The following is a 21759-nucleotide window of genomic DNA, read 5'->3' on the forward strand; positions in this document are numbered from 1 at the left end:
TGATCGATACGATTTCCTCTACCCGACTCTCACCTACCACAGTGCTGACGTAAAATATCCTCAGTGGTAGACGGATCATGGGTTAGAGTCTCTTATTATTAAAATTCTAACTGTTAATATATTTTAACATATTTTGATCTAGATTAATGCAAAATACTAAAAAAAAGTATGAAAAATCTGTTTAATAAAAATTCTGCCTCATAGAGTTAATGCTTAAAATGGCGTTAGAGCTAGATTCGTGTAAGCTTTGTGTTTCATTTAATTAATAGGGAGATTAAACACTTTCTCGTATGTATATTCTTTGCAGAGCAATTATTACCGAACAATCTTGGTAAGCTACAGAACTTGAGAAAGTCAAATAATATGAATGCTGTAGAAGTCTCTCTAATACGAAACCCTTTATTGATTCCATAATCCGGCTTGAAACCCTTAGGACTTGAACTTGCCCTTCTTCAGTCTTTGACCATGAGACCTGGAGCGTTTTACACCAGTGTTCTGTGTTTTTAAACCTTACCTTGAATTAATTTTTGCGTCATTAAAACTCAGCATGTCTTATCTATCAACGCGTGGACGAAAAGAAAAATTTTACCAATTTAATGATGATATAGATTAGCACCTTTTTTTTTGTTGTCATATTAGAGAAAATTTAAATATATTTGTATTGCGTGCAATCATTCTGTTTAATGTAGATAAGATGAACTATGAATTTTGAGATATTATCTCATTTAAAGCAATGCAATTTAAAGATATTAGTAATCAATTTAAAGATAGATTTTCTTAAGTTTTAAAAAACTATTTAATACATTTATCTTTCAATTTTGAATATTTATTTATTTATCTCTTCTTCATTTTCTTCAGTTATCATGCTTTATTTTATTTTAAATTCATTAACTATGAGAGGTTTATTACGAGTGAAATCGCGTAACTAAGGTTATTGCGAACAAGTTGATAATTCCTTATTAGTCGTTATTTTCTATTTGAAAAATTTGAATAATAGCGTTTCTCTAAATATTTTTGATATTTCATGGCGTATTGTTACACGAGCGCATTTCTGTGTGCGTAACAACTTAGAGTTAAAGTTTTGGAGAAAAAAATATTTTTCTTAAACTTTAAAGTAAAATTTTTTTTCTCCCGAGACTTATTTACTGATAGATTCTAAATATGTCATTCATATACAGGGTGTTCCGTAATGACTGTTCTTAACATAAATTTTTAGAATCGTTATAAATGAGATGAAATAGGGCAGTCATTTGAATTTGCTAAACGTCTGGATTGAAGACTTTAAAACCTGTTTGGTTGTCGTGAAAAAAGTGACGAGCAATTATTAGAAATAACTCTCAAATTTCATTAGTCAAACAAATTAGTTCGATGTTTTTCATTCTGCTTTTCTCTCTATCGATATCGATTTATCTATCGATATCTACAGATTTTGTTAACAATTTTCATTTTACATCACTTAAATATTAGTTTGCCTTCCGTAATGCAATAATTTTTTTAAATTTCCTTTCTCACAAAGATCTTAAATATATATATATAAATGGCAATGATTAGGTAATAGTTATTTTTAATTTTTTTTTATTTAATGGCCGACACTTGGAACTATTGTCCATTAGCCTCAGAAAGTGCCAGAACTGCTACCCTTCTCGTAACCAGTGGGCACCTGTGGCGAAGCCACGGCGGTGGAGCAGGGACGCCCACGTCACACAACCACAAACCCGTTTATAGGGCGGGTCACACTCACACATTCACACACAAAGGAGAAAGGACATAGAACACAAAGAGAGAAAAAGAAACATCCATGCGCAGAGTGGGATTCGAACCTAGCAGTTCGCAGACTAGTGTTCAATTTTACGTTAGTCTAATGTTCGATACTTGCCAATAGTTAAAACCGAACACTTTTAGTATCTTTTTCAGAAAATACTGAATTATAATTGTAGGATATTTCAAAATTTTTTGCACTCCTTTTTACGATGCATAGTAAAATTAATTTTCATTTCAATTTTTTTTAAATTTTAATTATTTTTAGTAAATTTAAAATATAAAAAAATTATTTAACTTTTATTGACTTGACTCAAAAAGCATTGAAAAATAAACATTTTAATTAAATAGAATTAAAATTATTTAATTTTGGCAAGAACGGAACTATTTTTTTCTTACAATTTATTGTTCATCAATTATGCCTTCCTTAACATAAACAGATATCGAAAACACATAAACCATCAGGAATGAAAATAGTTAATTGTTTTATATAAAAGCCTATGATCAAACGTAATTGCCTGTAACTGAGCTTTAAAGTCAGTCACGATGTTTTGATGGCTACTACTTCATCGCTGAAACTGGAAACCTAATCGCATAACAGGGAAAGAAATCAAATTTTTTGACATAAGCTACCTTGACCCTGAGGTCTTTCACCTACTCTTTGAATTCTCTATCTATTTCTCCCATTCCACCCTTACATTTTTAGTTTCATCTGTCCTTCTGTGGTCAGGCTTAAAAAGCCCATCCAAGGTGACTTTCGTCCAGTTGTGGGTGTTATTGGGAATGTCCAAGCTGCCACTGAAGAATCTTCCACAATTATTTGTGGATTGAAGATGAAGAAAGCTTGTAGGAGAAGTTGGGAAGGAAAGATATTAGCATGGAGTGTTTTACGTCAGACTGACGCACAAAGTCTTTTAGTTTGATTTGCCATACCATAAATGAAGAAATATATTGCACTATAGCATTTTGAATTTAGTTGTTTGACGTAAATTAAGAAGGGAGTGGTTGAATAAATCGGCCAAGTGGAAATCAAGCTTATAATTTGTTGTTTTAATTTCCTAGGGAGGGAAAATGACGTTCTAGTACACAACCAGTGGCGTAGTTTTAATGTATGCTTTGAGGAGGTTATCTCCTATATATATATATATATATATATATATATATATATATATATATATATATATATATATATATATATATATATATATATATATATATATATATATAAAAAATGTTAAAATTACAAAATATGAATAATGCAAAAAATCTTTATATTTACATCCTAGTAACTGTACAATACCTTATTTATTAAGTAATGTATAATTTCAAAATTGGTTTTGTCCCCCAAACCTTCACCAAAATTACGCCACTATACACAGCTGATCTTAAAAATTGTTCAGCGTATCCCTAAGGCTCCGAATCAGTAATCCATAATTTATTTAGTGTTTTGGTTGTTAATATGAAATTATTTATGTATTGTCAATTTAAATAAAAACAAAATAAAAAACAAATTCTAAATAAATGTGCATTTATGAAGAAATCCATATACATTTCTCTTCAAGATTAAAGAATTACTTTCTATTCTCATCGTTTATTGCAGTTCTTTTTTTAAAAAACGTTAGTCAGCTGATTTATATAATTTTCAGCATATGCATGCAATAAAAACAAATTTATAATTTAAAATATTTCATAGTTCATAATTTTCATAATTTCATAATTTTCATAATTTTCATAATCATAATAGTTCATAATTTCGGAATAATTAGTAGTCTTTTTTTTGTTATCATATTTGCATTTGTAAATGAAATTTTTTTAAATATAAAAGGCTAGTGTTTTGCGGAACGAAACAGATCATTTAAGTATATTCCGTTGTCTAAAAACCGCTATTCTAGTAGACCAGACTGTTTCTCCTGAATTAATCAAAAGTTCTCCTAATTATTGTAAATTTTAGAAAATTCCCTAAAATTGGGAAAATTTCAAAAAAAAAAAATCCTTTTCAGAATAGATTTTTTAATTATTTATTTTTTCTTGCTTGAGTATTTAAATTTTAGTATTACATTTCAATTATGAAGTAAACCTCAACTATCGATCTGTTTAAAGTTTTTGTTTTTTAAATATTCTACAATTTTTAGATGTTTTTTTAAAATTCAACTCTCTTCAAATTCAACTTCAATCAAAACTCTATTTTTAAATTAGTGATATATGTAAATTTTTAAATTAATTCTTGTAGTTATCTAAAATAAATTTAAAATCTATTGCTATTAAAATTTTAAATTACTAATATAACAAACGTTATGAATACATTTTAATTCAAGTATATTTAATTTTAATTATAAATGGAAAAGTTGCAAACAATTTAAATTTAGCAGTGCAATATAATTTTTGTATTATTTATTTATTATTTCTTTACTGCAAAAATCCCACTCAATGCACTGCAATTCCCCATGCTTAAATTATTTTATAAAATACGCAATAAGTACTTAAAATTCATATTTATGATGTATTATTTGACGCATGAATATATTATTATATTATTCATATGTCAAATGTTTATTAAAAGTACTTCGTTTCGAGTAAAAAAAATATATTTTCTTTCGTGTTTTATCACCCGCGTGTGTTTAAATTCTCTATGAAATTCGTTTTGAAACTATTTAATTACTATTAGCGATCTATCGTAAAACGGTGTAAAATCAACCAAAAGAAAAGAAAGGAGCACTCTTAATCAAATGATAGGATTTTAAAATGCTATTATGCAATCTTAACGGTTCATGGGTTAAACTTAAAATATGCTGATTAATTAGATGATGAAGCGATGATTTACGTTACGATATCAGGCAAAAGAAAGAAAAAAAGAATTCTTTCAATAAACACACTTAGAGGTTGTGAGTAGCCACAATCACAAAAATATGTAATTTTCAAGGAACTAAAAATTTTATTTAAGCGGTACAGTCGAACTCGTTTATAACGAGCACAAAGGGACCGTAACATGTACTCGTTAAATCCGAGTGCTCGTAATAAACGGGTCCTTAAGGGAGGCGTGCAACCAGAAGAGGGGGGGGAGGTCAAATTATTGAGTTTACATAAAATTTAACTAATACTCACTTACTTTAATTAATTTAATTAAATAATTTTCTTAATTTAATGACAACTATCAAAAAATTTCTAGTTGCGCTACAGTCTTAAAGGAAAGAAGCAATAAACGGAAAGAAAAATAAAGGAAAAGATTCTTACCAAAACATTTATTTTTCATTAATCTACATATTTAAAATAGTAGTTTGTTAGCTTACTTTGAAGTTTCAGTTCGCGGTTTTTTTTTTATTTCGCGCGCATTTCTTATCATTTTGAAAAAAAGATTGCAAGACAGAAAAATATTGCTCGCTAAAACCGGGTCTTGCTTGTTAAAAGCGACTTCTGTTCCATAGACTTAACATTGATCCAACCAAATATTCTCGTTTCCCTCGGTAAATCCGAGTTCTCGTTAAATCCGAGCTCGTTATAAACGAGCTCGACTGTAATAATTACAGTCAAACGTAATTCAATTAATTATATTCTGTGGAAGTTTCTGCTTTTAAACAATTTTAGCAGTTTAAGTAAATAGGATAGTTTTCTGTTTTTATCCGGCTTAATTGTGACTCAGGGGATAGAGCGTTCGCCTTCCAATGAGGTGACCCGGGTTCGAATCCCAGCGATTGCTGGTCGATACGAATCCGCATCCGGCTTGCACCGACCACAGTGCTGACGTGAAATATCCTCTCATGAAATATACAGGGGTTCGAACCCCAGCATCTATACCACAATATTTCTTCCATTTCAACAACATTTTAACATATAAAGAATTTCCAGGGTCCTGCACTCTTTAATGGGTGACCCTGGTTTATTAGAATACGAACTATTAGTCATGCATAAATGACGCAGCACCACAGAGCTCCCCATGTCTGGTTAAATTACATTTTTATGATTTAGAAATTTTGCTAGTTGTAAATGGCTACAAAACGGTATGGTTTTGTATTCACGGTTTTTTTAACTGTACCATTTGTAAACGGATTCAAAACCGTAACGGTAAAGAAATGTTTATAACCATAAATTTTATGGTTAATCGGATGAACCGTACTTTCGTTTTACCGTATGAACGGTTGAACCGGATGAACGATTTTACCGTACTTTCATAATGAAAATTCTAACAGTTTACAAAAGGCTATTGCGTAGCTGTCATTAGACAGTAATTTGGCACGTCTTTGTAATGTATTTTGCTTCACGGTCATTTTTATTTTGTTATAACTTATTATGAGTTTATATGTTACATTAAGCTTAGCTCAAAAATTTGAAATACATTTAGAATGACTGGTAATTTGCAAGACTTATATTTTAATAAAGGTTATTAAAAGACGTGGAATGAAATGTTTGCATGCGAGCAACACTGATTAGAATATAGCATCAACTGATTTTGGGTATATTAACGGATATGTATTCTATTTTGTTAGTGTCATAATAATAATTTTCTTGAGTAATGAGCCTGCTATTGCCTACCTTGTTTGCTGGGCCCTTATCACTATTTCAAGTTCCGCTGCAAAGAATACCATTTGCTTCCCGCAATGCGGAAATTATTAAGTTTGATATTCTCACACAAGGACTGTAAAACTAATCAATCAAATATGACTATATGTATGGCATTTTAGCCGGCATAACACGTGGTACGAAATCCGATATATAATGGCTACCTCTGTTTTCTATTAACTGGATTTCGCCTGGAACTGTAACAGTTTCCTTCTTTAAATGTATTTCAAACCGTAGCTATTTCACTTAAATTAAAAGATATTTTCATTATCTTGTCCTGGTTCAATACGGATGTTCAAGTACGTGCTCTCAATCATCGATTACTATCAATAGGTTTACCGTTGTTTGAGCGGATGCCCTAGTTTGTAATAAATTCATAATCCTTTCAGAACAAAAAAGCGTGGATAAGCTGTCCTAGTTTATGTGGAATGGTGTGAAAACTTAAGTGAGAAGTACATAGTTGTGGGAATTATTAGTTATTGTGGAAGTTATTATAGGATCATTATTTATTATGGCATTATTAGCTATTAATTTTATAATAAAAATTAACTATCTCGACGTTCATATGCACATCATAAATCCAGTGGTGATTTTAAATGTAAGTATTTACTTTTCAAATAAATATATAATATTTAAGTTTGATGTAGGATTGTATTTTAAGTTATAGTAAGTACGTATGTTATTTTAAAGTATGAAATAATCTATACATTTATAATTAAATGACCATTGAATTCATAAATTTTTTATTATTATTTTTTACATAAAAGTAGTTTAGGTTAATTTACTCTTATTTTGTTTAACAATATATGTAAAATGTAATTTTAAATATTATGTGTGAAAAGAATTTTGTGTATTACACATTTATGTATTTTTAACTCTTATAAAGATTTTTTTCACCGAGTTGGTCCAAATTTTTAAATTTTGCAATATACGTTGCTCTTATTTAGTGAAAATATTTAATTGTCTGTCATAAAATTGTTGTAAATTCAAAAATTAAAATTTTTTTCTCAACATTTTGTTTTTTAGGCTTGTTTAAAACATTTATTTTGAAATAAATTTTTACCTTATAGTTTGATTTTTTTAAAATTATTGTTAAATATGTAAAAAGCATTATTTTTAAAAAGTTATATTTTGTATGAATAATATTGTAGGATTATGTAAATTGTATTATGTTTCTTCGGAGAAACGAATCAATGTGTGCAAAAGTTTGTTGGATTTGCTTTAATAGTTTCGGGGATTTAGGAAATTGTACAAAAAGATGAAATCAACTTTAAAAAACTCAATTTTTCGACTGCTCTCTTGATTAAACTTTTGTGACCTTATTTTATATTCAGATATCGCCTTGATATATATACTCATTATTATAAATTGTGTTGTGATCATTATTATAAATGTGTCGAAAAAAAAGTACATTTGATTTTAAAATCTAATATATCATCTACATTAATTACTCAGCGTATTTAAAAACCATTTTGTTCTTTTTTTACTCTACTTACAAAGTTATTCTAAATATGTATTTTTTTAAATAAAAAATGTTTTTTTTTTCTTTTTTCATTTTATTTTCTTTTTCAATGAATCGAAATACTGTTTGTGTTTGCATTTTGTAAACGTTAGTAAATGTTTTTTTTAAGAAATTTTGTAGAAGAATTGCCGTATTACATGATATCGCGTGATGAAATTTTTCCTACAGTTTCTGTCATAAAATAGATTAAGTAATAGCAAGATGCATATTATCATCTAACTATTTTTGTAAAAAATATATTTTCTCGTGAGAATAACATAATGTTGCTTCAGATTTATCCTCCAATCACTGCTCTAGTCTAAGAAGTTATGAAAATTTAACCCCAACCTATTTCTATGCCTAAAAGACGATTAAACATCTACACTTTTTATGTTCTCTCCCATTTATTGCTCATTATATATATATATATATATATATATATATATATATATATATATATATATATATATATATATATATATATATATATATATATATATATATATATATATATATATATATATAATTCTTTCCTTATGAGTTTATAATTTCAAATTCATTTTCATTCGTCTGTTGAACGCGCGATCATAATTTTATTGTATGAATTGCACATCAATTCTGAAATAGCTCAGTGTTGAATGCAGAGTAATTTTATAAGGATCATTAATTTTCATATTAACTTTTTAACGTTGAAAAGCAATTAATTGTTAGTAATAAAATTTCAGTAAAAATTAATCGTAATAAGTTTTCGTAAGTGAATTGTGAAAAGTGTCTCTTGATAATACCATATATGTATTATAAAATTTTTTTTCTACATTTTGTTTTTGAGACTAGGTTAAAGCATTTATTTTAAAAGCAATGAATGAGATTTACGATCTAATCTACATAATTAATATAATTACTTATAAAATTGTAGAAGGATTCAAATTGTATGTTTTAAGTAATTCTATTAAATTGATTTTATTCAAAATTATTCAACATATCTATTTATTTCAAGAACTTTATAAAGCTTTAAAGAGTATTTAAAACTCCTTTTTTTAAATAAACTGCTGCTCTGTTATATTTTGTTAAAAATACATAAACTAGTTTAAGTAGTAATTAAAATGTAAAGTAAATTTAATTAAAAACGGATATCTTAGCAAACTTTTATTTAAACATTTTGAAGCGAGTGGTACGTCTTAGAATATTTTATATAAGAAATATAGGCTATGGTTGTCAAATTTTTACTGATTTGAAATCTTAAATGCTAAAATTTGAATGTTATGCTATACAATTTATATACAGAGTGATTATGAAGTAACTTTTCTGGCGTATGACTTTCTGAAGAGCATACTGTTATTGTGAACGGTATAAATTTTTATGCATAAGTATTATAATATCTGTGCTCAAGAATGATGTTATGAACGATTGCGCAGCTGTCACCGTTGCAGTTACAGTGCGAAATTTCGAAATTTTTAAATGGCAACACTCACTTTTTATTTTATTTTATCGTAGCGTAATCTTTGCAGTAAAAAAACCTAGAACGATATTTTTAGCACAAGTATTTGCGATATTAGGCAGAGATAAAGGAAATAAGGAAATAGTTTTTTAAAAAAAATTGTATTTTGAAGCGAAGATTTTTCTATTAAATTTTTTTTCTATGCATTCTCATTGGTTAGTTTTAGTAAACGTGCCCCAGGGAGGACTTATAAGTGCTTTAAAGGTTTTTATTTCAGTTCCTTCCGTAGTCATGAAAAAATGACTGTGATTGGCTAGGGTCACAATTTTTTATGATAAAAATATAGTTCTAACTCCATTTTAATTTTACTGCAATCATTATGCTTCGATCAAGAAGAAAAAGAGGTGTGCTGCCATTTGAAAATTTGGAAATTTTGTCACTTTAACTGAAACCGTGAGCTGTGCTAACGTTTATAACATCAATCCTGTACGCATATATTATAATAAATATGTACAAAACTTTATTCTGTTCACTTAAATGGTATGCTCTCAAGAAGGTCATACGTAGGCGAACTTATTTTATAACGACTTTGTAATATCTCATATTAAAATCATTTCTATCATTTTATAATCATGCTTGGAAATTGAGGAAATTTAATTATTAAATTATGCGGATTGAATAAAATTTTGTCCAGAATAACTTTAAATCTTGAAAGCTGTTAATGTCTTGTTGTTTATAATTCCCCCCCCTTTTTATTATCTTTTTTTGTGAATTAGGAATAGTAAAATTTAGCTTATATTCAAATAAACTAACAAAAAATGTGTGAAATTAAAAAAAAAACGTTCAAACTTATAGCACTTTAAAAAAATTGTTAATATGATCCTATTTTTATCAAGAATGTGACATTTTTTAACTTCCTGAGAACCAAACTTTAAAATTTTAGAGAATTCGAATTTTGATTTGAAATATTATCCTGGGAGGAAATTAAATTCATTAATAACATAAATGAAATTTTATAAATATAATATTTTTCAATTCCTAATTCATAAATAAAAAATGAAATTTTATGATTTGCATATTGTAGAAATTTTTTTATAGAATTTCTTCACGTTTTGGTCACGAACTAGAATCAGTCAGACTAAACAAGATATTTATGTGTCTTAAAAGTGTCCAAAAGGTTACTTGAATTCACTTTACCTTTCAAATTTAAAATTTCGCTCTAATTAAAAACTTCGACTAACGTAGGTAAATCCAATTATGTTTTTACATTGGCAATCTCTTGTTAAAGGCGTACAAATAAGCGAAAGAAACGGATTGTCCAATATATTAGACGTTGGGTTTCGAGATATAATTGTTTAATTTATTCTTGATAAAATAGTGAGATTACATTTGCATTTGATTTTGTTAAAACTTTTTTTAAAAATTGATTTATTGACATTCACAAAAAATTTAACCATAATCATTGTAAAAAGAGAATTCTGTTTAAATCTCCTAATTAATTCGAATTTCCCCGTATTCTTATTAAATCGTTAAACCCTGTAAAAGTGGATTTATGACTAGAATAGTCTATTGGCAGGAAATACCTTCGTACAGATGCCTTATGTTAAGCAGTAAAGCTTTACCGCAGGGTTAAGTGGTTTGCGGTTTTTCTGCTAAAAGGATTACTTCTGAAATGGAAGTGAAACATTCTGTTCTCTTTTGTTTGTTAGAACTAAATTTTTTTTTCTTTTGCTTGATTTAATTTTTATATATCCTTCCTTAGGTATACACGTTCGTTTTTTCTTTTTACATACTGTTTTTATTTTCTAAAATTATTCTGTCGGGGAAAAATATGATTACTAATTTTTACAATTCGTAATATAATTTACTCCATTGCTTTAAAAAATGCAACAAATGTGTTAATTATTTTTTCTTCTTGTATGCGTTGCCACAGATATAAATTTCTCTGTAGAGATATAAAATCTCGGAGAGGTGTGTATGTGTGTTAGCAAGTACTTTTTATTCATAAAATGTGTGTTTTTTCTTTCATAGATGTTTGTGTAGGTCTAAAAAAATACTATAGAAGTGTTTTTGATATTCTGTGATACATATGTAATTTATTTCCCAAATTTGAGTGCTACTTTAAATGAGAGGGAAATTAGCAGATTCTTATTCCATCTATTGTGAATTACTAAATAATTATACACTTTGTTGTTTATTTTTACAATAATTTAACAGTGTTTTTGCTTAGCTCTTTTTCCAAAGAAAATAAAGTATAAAAAAACTTGTGAAAGGCACATATATTGTGTATATTATTACAATATTGTGTATATTATTATAGTATTGTATATTTTATTATACTATAATAATATAATAATTATATATACAATACTATAATACTATAATAATATAATAATTATATATACAATACTATAATAATATATACAATACTATAATAATATACACAATATTGTAATAATATACACAATATATGTGCCTTTCACAAGTTTTTTTTTAAAACTCTCAAATTTGGCTAGATTTTTCCACTTAGATAAAAATTCTCAAAACCAATGAATAATTCTCAGTTTTTTCAAAATTTTCATGAGCCCAGGTAAAGGAGCGTTGTTATAACATTTTCAAACGTTTAAAAATTAGATCACAAGCCTTTCCGTATTCACATAACAGAAACAATCATTCATATTGATGTTTAGTAGTAAGGTGCTGAATTAGCACACAGGGCGGCTGAAATTATCGAACCGCCTTGAAAAACTGTTGCAAACTTAAATAGTTTTGGAAATATCATATTTTACTCAAAAAGGGTTTTTTTTATGTGACGACAGTCATGAAAGTAATGGAATAAAATAAGTAATGAAAGGGGATTCACGTAAAATTTTGATAGATGAGAACGAATTTGTTTCATGTCTACAGTTTTGCGTATCAACCAGCAGTTTTCCAAAATGGCAAAAAAATGATCATATATTAAAAGTAAGGTGAAGAAAAATTAGATTTATTAACTGCTACAATAAATATAACGGTGAAGCGAACTTAGTTAACCGTCAACCAACGACTTGAGTTGTCGACAAAATAATCGTGTTAGCGAAGTTCTGCCGAAATGCTTTACTCAGTTTTTTTTTTAATTAAAAAGAGAGTATATATATATCGCCCCACCAATGAAAAATTTCTTGCTGCTCCTTGCATATCGGTGATAGGGCGTTAAGGCGTATATACTGAGTGGCTTAATTGGATATTCAACTAATTGGGAAGGAGCCAGAATTTTAAAAACATGTTCATAATTAAGGAGAACTAATTATTTCTTTATGTTATATTTCTTAAAATTTCAAAATGGTTTATCTATTCCAAAGCTGTGTTGGTCGAAATGGTTTGGAATCCACTGTTTATTGTTGACATTTTTATTCCTTTTTATTTGTTAAACTGACGGATTTGGTTGCGAATAATGACATGCATAATATTTTAGCTTTCATTATGATTTTTCGATTCGAGTCGTTGCATTAGAAATTTCGATTAACAGTTAAAGCAATTTAAAGCTTATGTTACCTACTGGTAAATTCAGGTATTTATATTTCAGAGGAATTTTAAAACTATCCTTCCAAAACTCTTCCGACATCGGCATGTGAAAGATTTGCAATTTCATTGTTTTAGCACATTTCACACATTTAAAAATGTGTGAAAAATTATGCAAACTTTGTATCGTATGAGCTTATAAAAGCTTTTAAAAATTGAAAATTATTCACTAATTTTGATAATTTTCATCCAGGTCAAGGTTACGGAATTCACTTATTTTAATAAATGTGATACATATTTTGTCTGCAATTAAAAAATACTAATTTAAAAGCATTTTTTTTACACAAACATTTGTTATCCGCGATTGCAACGCTTAAATATGCCCTCTAGCGGGGTGGATATTTCCAGGCTACTATTTATTAAGCGATTTGATTTTGTATTCCCTTTGCATATGAAAGAATATCAAAGATTTTTCTTTTTTTAAGTTTAACAAGCCTCGTTAAAGAAGGAACGTTAGCATGCTACAAAGATGATATTTCCAGTTCAACTGATGATCGTGCTGTTCTGCTAGCTGTCTATCGTCTCAAATAACAACGTCAATAGCTCCCTATAAGTCGTTGCGTTCGCGAATAACTTTCTGATATTTTACAAGTGATTGCTATCAAATCGTTTGCTTTTGTATTCCGTTATTTTTAAAACTGCGAAAAAGAACTGAAATGTTTTAGCAAGCGATATCATAAAAATTGCATTTACGAAATTCTTTAATAATATTTACGGTTACGCTTGTTTCTTACTTTTTAATAAAATACTATTTACTGAACAAAAAAATACATCGGTAAAGTTCTGTGCTTCAAAATATTACGTAATATTTGAAAACTTATTGTGGAAAATTTGTGGTAAAAATACTTCTATCGTATCTGGCATTCATTGGTAATCGTTTTCTTTTCAGTATTTGTGTAAAAAAGTATTTGTGTATATTAAAGCTTATATCTTTTTGAAAGTAAGTTAATTTTTAATATCTATGTTGTGTTTTAGTTGAAAGAGATTTTTGTGGTATTTCTTGCAAATATAAAAGTTTGCGGATTATTGGGTTGTCTTTCTCATTATTCCACAAACCTACAAAAATTATACATAAGAAGGCTTTAAGTTTCTCCTGACATTTTACTTAGAAATAAAAATTCTTTATGATGTATATATTTTCCATTCTGTTTCTCCAATTTGTCTTTGATTGCCATTTATTATTGTGATCTGATAACTATCGTTTACAAACGACAAACCTTCTTTGTATTAAATAAGTCATTTCAAGCTGTAAGAAAGGCTAAACTGTTTGTTCAGCCAATAAGGAACTTCTTTTATTCGAACGATCGCTTTGCAGATAAATCAAGCTATTAACTTGCGTATTTCTTCCAATTTGAAAGCAAGTTTGGCGGTCAACACAATGATATCCCATGCAAAATAGCTGCTGTAGAAATAATTCTTAGTTGTTATTCTAATCACTGTTTACTTTGTTTTATTATGCATGTACTTGATTGCTTGAATTTATACCTTTGTATTTTATTACGTTTCTGCAGCTGCGTTGGTGGGAATCGTTTTTTTTTTTTCTCTTCCTTTTTTCCTTTTCATAAATTAGTGAGTGGAATTGGTTCACTTAAGATTGTGTAATTGATTGTATTTAATGAGCGTGGGAATTAATTAATAGCGCAAAACCTTTGCAGCTATTGCTTGCATTACCCTACATTTAAAGTCTATTAATTACTTTAAAGAGAGTTCTATTTAAATTTTATTGCTATATATAGCCATTTTAAGTTTGAATTGAGATATAGTTTTCTTCACTCAATAGGTTTTTTCTCTCCAAGTATTAAAATGAAAGTTGCATACATTCAAATTTATTAAACGAATCTGAGTTTTGGATGCAGCTTACCCTGAATTCCTATAGGGAATTATTTCTTACTTTTGGCATTAGCATAAATATGTTGGATTGACAATAGTGCTGAAAAAGAAAAGATGTTAAAATTTTTATATTAAATGTTAAAATGATACAGAAAGTTTAAGTAAAACTGCTTAGGTGTACAATGCGCGGAAAAAAAAAGAAATCACCCTGAATAACTTTAGTTTTAGCGATCGTATTTTCTAGGACTCTACCTTAATGGTTCTAGACATCAGATAGCCAATTAATTAGTGCAGGCGACCCTTTTGCACTTTCTTAGAATAAACATACCTCGTTTTCGTCCGATTTGAATTCCTCATACCCTCCAAATGTAAAGGGTAGCCCCAATCTGGAACAAAAAAAAAAAAAAAGATCCGAATAGTTTTGTTAGGATAGCTGTCGAACGCTTGAACTTCTTGTTAATTCTACTTTTAGCGTATTTCGCTATACCTCAAGATATTCTAAAGTGAACTGAATTTTTTTTTTTTTTTTTTTTTCCTAAAATTATAAAATTCGTATGTTAAAAATGATTCCGCCAAAAAAATAAATTATTTAGTTTATTATTTAATAAACGGTTAAGACTAAAAATTGTTTTAAATATAAATATTCGAAGATATTTTTGAATTGCAAGGTATTTTTTACATCATTTTAAGGAATGTATTTTTTAAGGCGAAATACAAAATTTAAACGATATCGGTTGAATAATACTTGAGAAATCGAATTTTTAAAAAAGTTGTGTATTTAAAATTCGAAAAAAATTGTTTTTATAAGAAAAATTGTGTTAAATTGTTTTTATAAGAAAAAAAACCTGCCTTTAACGAAAGAAAATGATTTTATATTAATACTATTGTAGAACATTTCTGATAATTGAAATTTGCGAAGAATCTTGTATTAACTGGTGAGATGATTCTTGAAATAAGTTAACGTTACTTGAGTTCAATAAAAAATGAAGAAATTGTTGAATATGTGAGGTGAAAAAAATATTATGCTTGTATAAATATATGATGTGACTGCTCATAATTCTCGAATTAGAGTTTTCAAAAAATTGAACTGAATGATACAAAGCCGTTGATTAGATAGTTTGGAGATACGAAACTTGAGAAAACCGGCTGTATCCTAAATTTCTTTTAGATTGATTCATTTCTAAATACATATAAATAATATAATTTCAACATATTTCGATGAAAACTGCAGTAGTTATAAGTGAGAAAATAATAAATTGGTGTACCCGTCTTTTCAGCGTTAGTTGAGTAAAATAAGACTTATAGTTCACTTAATTTTCAACAGCAATATATTATCAAGTGTGCAATGCTAAAAGACTTAATTTCGACGCTTTCCTTTGAGAAAACATAAATGCATTGTTTTCCTACTCAACATTGGACAAATATGGACGTAGGAAGTTTGGTTTAATAGATGTGTGTTATCTTCCTTTCCAATTGTCTCTCATATAAAAATCATTAATTAAATTAGATGTGCGTACCATTAAAATGAAACTTAATGCGTTTATGTAATGTTTTTCCATCATGTTGTAGGCGTATGGTTTATGTTTTCTGCGTGCGACAGTTTTGTCTTAAGTTGTTGACGATTTAGTAATGTTACGAAATGTATAAGTTGTTGACCATTTCATAATCTTGTTATGCAATGTAAGTCTTTACATCGTGCAATACTTTTTGAATTTTACTTCTCTCTAATATGATTTGAATATTTATTCGATAGAAACTTGATGAGAATTTATTTGTTGGTCTAAAATGTTTTTAGATTGCGATTTACCTATATCTCTTTTATTTATTTCAAAGAAAATCGAACCTTTTACTTGTTTAGCATACGTATTTTTTCTTTTATTTCCTACCGTGAGTATAAAAATTTCATAAATTTTTCAATTGCATTTTATTTTAAATTTTATTTTTTCAATTAATTGGCCAAAATGAAATTTATTGATTTTTCCTCCTGAAATTGCCTAATTTTTTTAAAAAATCTTTAAAAAATATAAATTTTATTCATTGATAAAATTTCCTTAATAAAAGGATGATTTGAATGGTCTTATTAATTAATATAATAGGCATTGAAACATTTTGCTTGCATTTATTTATTATTTTTTTTTAAAAGGAAAAAGACATACTAACAAAATTACTTTGGATGTAATTCTGAATTCTAGTCAAATAAGTTATTAACTATTGGCTATTAGGTCAGATTTAAGGAATGTACAATGTAAGTTTGCTATAATATTTGCCAAATAAATTTGAAGTCAACAAATGCGCATCGTAGATTGAAATCGAGAAATGCACTTTCGGTTGACCTTATAGCCAACTCTTTCAATGTAGGAAGAAAAAAAAATATTACAAATATAATAAATTTACGAAATAGTCGGGGGGACGACGTATTTTTTCTGTGCATTATTATGTTTTGCTTGAAAATCACAAAAATCAACGTGATTGGTGAGTGATGTTTGGCCTACCGTCCTTATCAATGCATAAAATATTTTACACGTGACTAAATTCATAAAAAAACGATGGAAATAATTCTCCGTTTTGTATCTACTGGAGTTTTTTTCGTAATTTATATATTTTTTTAAGTTCACTACAAAATGGCGTTCTCAGTAACCTGCCAAAACACCTCTGCTTTGTATGCATAATATATTTAAACTGGTGAATTGGTCATTTGTAGAATAAACAAGGAGAATCCCACATCAGTTGGAGGGCACCTGTGCGTTGGTGAATGACCGCAGGAGGAATAAGTCCCACATAAGTTGGGCGAGGCTACTCTTTAACCGTAGGCGCATTTCAACTCTTTACCAAATTAGGATATCTCTTATTTTTCGTGGGAATTATTGATTCTGACGTTTACTCTTATGTTTACGCTCTACTTTGTCTTTCTTCGTCTCTTACTTGTCACATTTTTGACATGATGGATTGATGTGTCTCATTCATTCTATCCTCATGTATTTATTTTACTTCCCCCCTCCTTTTTTTCGCTTGTTTACTTTATGCTCTATGTGCATTCATATTATTTATAAGTTCAGTGTTTTCTGTATGAGTATTGAGTTAACAATTAAGTTCCCCCATTTTTTATTTTTTTTATAAAAAGTTTAAAATTTTCATCTAACTCAACTGGATGGTCAGAATGAGATCAAAATTTACATTTTTAAACTTGGTATATTTCAATTCTTTACTTTACTCTATATTCTCTCTACACGCAATACAAATGTCGCGAGCAACTTTTCCGGTCTTAGAACTTGATAAAAAGAAAATATCGAAAATGCTCATTATTGTCAACTTGCAGGCCATTTTCATGATCTAAAGATTAGCTCAAACGAAAGGAAGAAAAAATTGCTCTTACTATTGCAGAGCGTTTCGTTATTTGTGACATTTTCTTGATCAGATTTATAAAATGTAGCAGTTTACAAAATATATTTTGTCATCGAAAGTCGCCTTAACTAAAAATTTAGCTGAGAAAATTTATACCATTCTAAACTTACCATAACATGCTTTTCGATTCAATGTTTTGAACGTTTTCGAAATGTTACGAACGTTTTCGAATTTTCAATTGCCAATCTCTCCAACTGCATCCGCTTAGATGTGATTTACACATTGATAAGTAGCGTAAATTATTCTGAATCTTGTGCAAACAAAAAATGTTAAAATCTGATTGAGTTTAAGTAAGTCCACAGTGGATGATAACACCAATTTAGTACATAAATTCAAACATTCAGCATATCTTGTTCGCTTAAAGTCTAAATTTCTTGTTTTTACTAAACGTGTCCGAAATTTTTAATTTTCATTGAACTTTTAACTGTGTTTGAATTCTAGGTTTAATTATAAAATTTTTCTTTTTCCAGTTTTTCTGTAGAAGTATCCGTAAATTTAGAAAATACTGTTTATTATTTGAAATCAAAAATTAGATCTGCATGTTAGTTTTTTTTAGCAAGTGCAGTAGTAAAAGTAAAGAAAATTTAGTCCCTCATGCAAAGAAACTGTTGCTTCTTTAAGCAACAGTATAACTTGTTAAAGGTATAACTTGTCCTTGTACATTTTCACTGGTCCGTTTGCAATTTTCTAGTAAATTTCCTTTTTTTTTTTTTTTTTTTTTAAGAAAAGTTAAAAAAGTAAATTTAAATGGGAAATAACTTCACGGAGAATGTGTATTGTTCACAAGTATGTTGAAATAAGCTCTTCTATGGCCGGAACATGAAACTAAAAATGTGCAAACCAAAAAATTAGACCTGAAAATAACTACTCGCCATCCGCCCCGTGGCGAGTCAACAAATTAAAGTGGCGACTTAAATTAAATAAGCAACCAGTCATTTTTTTTCATCGTTTTTTTAAAATTGTTTTATTGCGTATCGAATTTTCTTGCTCCGCCAAGACAAATCAGTATGTTTAATTAAATTTTGTCACATATTTATAGTATTTTTATAGCCGTAGATTATTTATAATATGATTTTTTTTCAAAACTACAATATAATTTAATGCCAACAAAAATAATAATAAAAAGCAAAAATTAAATTAAGTGAATAGGACCTATCGGTATTGGTCATCGACCTATTGGATTTGAGGAGAATGTGGCTACCAAGTTATTAAAGTCTACCGGCCACCGGCTACTTAGTGAAAATTTAAATTTTCAGCTCTACGAAAAAGTATACAAATAATTTATATTAGACTAATAATTTATATTTAATAATTTATTTCACAATAATCCAAGTTAGTTTTTAGTGATCCGGGCTCAACTGACCACTGTTAAAATAGGACCCTGCAATGTAATTCGTGTCAATTTAACTAATTTATTGTACATCTACTAAAGTTTTCTATATGTTACTTTTACCTGGAGGTAATCTGTTACTTTCTACTATTATTTTAATTTCATGTTTAATATTTTCAGTTTAGTATTTCCGTTTCATAATTTGAGAGATCTCTGCTCTAGTTTCATAACAACCTACTTCTGCAAGTAGTTGGAAAATGTTATAAGTTAACAAGAAAGTGAGGATTCTTAAATTAAGGTCGTAAGTAAGCAAAGCAAACAAATAAGATTTTTTTTTTTCTATGTTAGTAAGACTAAAACTCTTGTCTTGATTCACGTGACCTTTCTTGAATTTCAAGCGACCAATGTTTTTTTTTTAACTGGTATCTCATAATAAAAACCTGCCCATTCGTGGCTTGGATCCTTAATTGTGAAGAGTTTTTTTGGAGTGGCTTGTAGTGAAAGTTGTTTATATTTTGTCTTTTTCTAGTTTTTTTTTTTAAATCAAAAAATTAGGTTTATTTGATTTAAATTGGATTTTTTTTATTTCAATAGATTTTTTTAAAATTTAAATCAGATTTTCTTTTCTTTTTTTATATTTATCAGCTAAATCATCTGATAAAATGTGTTAACAGCACTTAATATTATTTAAAAACAATAATATAGCTAAAATAGTTGATCTTTCCAACTGAAATGTTTAAAAAAATTTTTATGTATTGCAAATTATTTAAATATTATAAACTAATCACTGAATAAATAAAATCGCGGTTTTTTTATTCAAGCTAAAAATTTGACGGAAGAAATTTATTAGTTAAATATCCAATGAAGATTTTAGATATCCAAAAAATTATTGCAAGTTCCTGTGGGCAGAGCAGACTTCCAGTATTGATAAGTACTAATTATGTGTTTAATATGTTTTAAAAGCATGTAAAGTATTAAAATAAACAAAACTTAATGGATATAATTCCATTTACGCACGTAAAGCACGTACGATAAAGCACGTAAAGCATTAAAATAAACAAAACTAAATGGATATAATTGAAATATGCTTATTGCCAGCAAATTATTTTATATGCAGCTGATGGAAAATCATAATTTAACAGTTTAACGTTACTCTATTCACGTTTAGTCTGTAATTTTATTTCTTTATTAGTCTATTTTTATGCATAGTAATTTTCCCTTTCATTATTTATTTCGCTATAACCTTCATTATCAATGAAATCAGACTTTAAAAAGAACTACATAAAATATATAAAAATATTTGCTTAATGATTTATTTTTAAAAAAAAATCAAGTGATTTAAATCGCAATATTAATCATGACTTAAATTATGCTAACCCTGATTTGTAAAATAGAACCTAGCAGCATAATTTGTTTTTAGTCTGTTTCTTGGAAATCTCCACATTTTCGATTATAAATGTTTTGTTTAATATTTATATATGTGTTAGTACGAACATAAAGTTTAGTTTCGAAGTTATATTATTTCCCTCCATCTTAATTTTCCTATTTTATATGCATTTTTTAAAATAAATTGTATTTTCTTATCAAGCAGTCGCCACGTCGATGTAACATTACATCATCGTTACGAATTCCCTACAAAGTTAAAAAAAAATTACGAATACAAGTATGAAAGTTGTACTAAAATGGAGAAGAAAAACTAAATATCATTTGCTTCAGTAACGATTTGCATCTTGTTTCTCAGGGACTCACGGAATTTTGCCATTTCCCCATTAGCTAACAACACCTGCAGTAACTAGTAAATAAATAGAACAAATAGAATGTCATCATAATAGAAGTCTTTGAGTGCCGCATGTTGATCTTTATAATCTTTCGTGCTTAGACTGTTACTTCTGGTACTTTCATTTGGGCTTTATCAAAATCAATCCATAAAAATTCTTAACAGAACTTTCTTCTGAATACGATCTGAGAATCATTGCAAAAATGATCAAAACTCGCATTTCCTAATTCTTACGAAATACTTTTTATAAATATGTAATCAGTAATGCAACAAACTTGTCGCAGCTTTTCAAATGGTTCCAGAATAAATAAACCATCCAGTATAAGTTTAACCTGCTTGGTTTTGAATATTATAAAATATTATCAAAAGTGGTGAATTGCATGATTCTGAATCAGTTATCTGAAAAATTATTGTTTTTTTTTTTAATATTTATTCAATTTATTGAAGATTTGACTAAAAATATCCTACGCCATTCATTTAATGTACAATTTTTAATTTTCTATCTTGCCTGGCTGTATAATTTGATATTGTAGGTAGCATATCAGCGTGTTCACTTGAAAATTTTTATAACTGAAGTTTATGCGTTGGACTAAAGATTAATCTCGCCT

The 21759-nt window shown here is 28.0% G+C and overlaps 1 protein-coding gene across 3 annotated transcripts in view; it reads left to right on the top strand.

The window, feature by feature from the left end:
- The window catches only part of raw (NDT-like domain-containing protein raw), a 149652-nt gene that overhangs the window by 76616 nt on the left and 51277 nt on the right, over positions 1-21759 (top strand). Inside the window, exon 1 of one of the 3 annotated variants that reach the window (XM_087161009.1) lies at positions 6713-6910. The exons of the other annotated variants lie outside the window; for them this stretch is intronic. Within the exon in view, the coding sequence (XP_087017135.1) occupies positions 6824-6910 (87 nt within the window). The 5' untranslated portion in view covers positions 6713-6823. Of the gene's footprint in view, positions 1-6712; positions 6911-21759 lie in introns of those variants that run through there. 3 annotated transcript variants of the gene reach the window in all.

The sequence above is a fragment of the Parasteatoda tepidariorum genome, chromosome 1 (assembly GCF_982258835.1).
Source record: "Parasteatoda tepidariorum strain Cologne lab strain chromosome 1, Ptep-v5.0, whole genome shotgun sequence".
In the NCBI taxonomy this organism is placed as follows: Eukaryota; Metazoa; Arthropoda; class Arachnida; order Araneae; family Theridiidae; genus Parasteatoda; species Parasteatoda tepidariorum.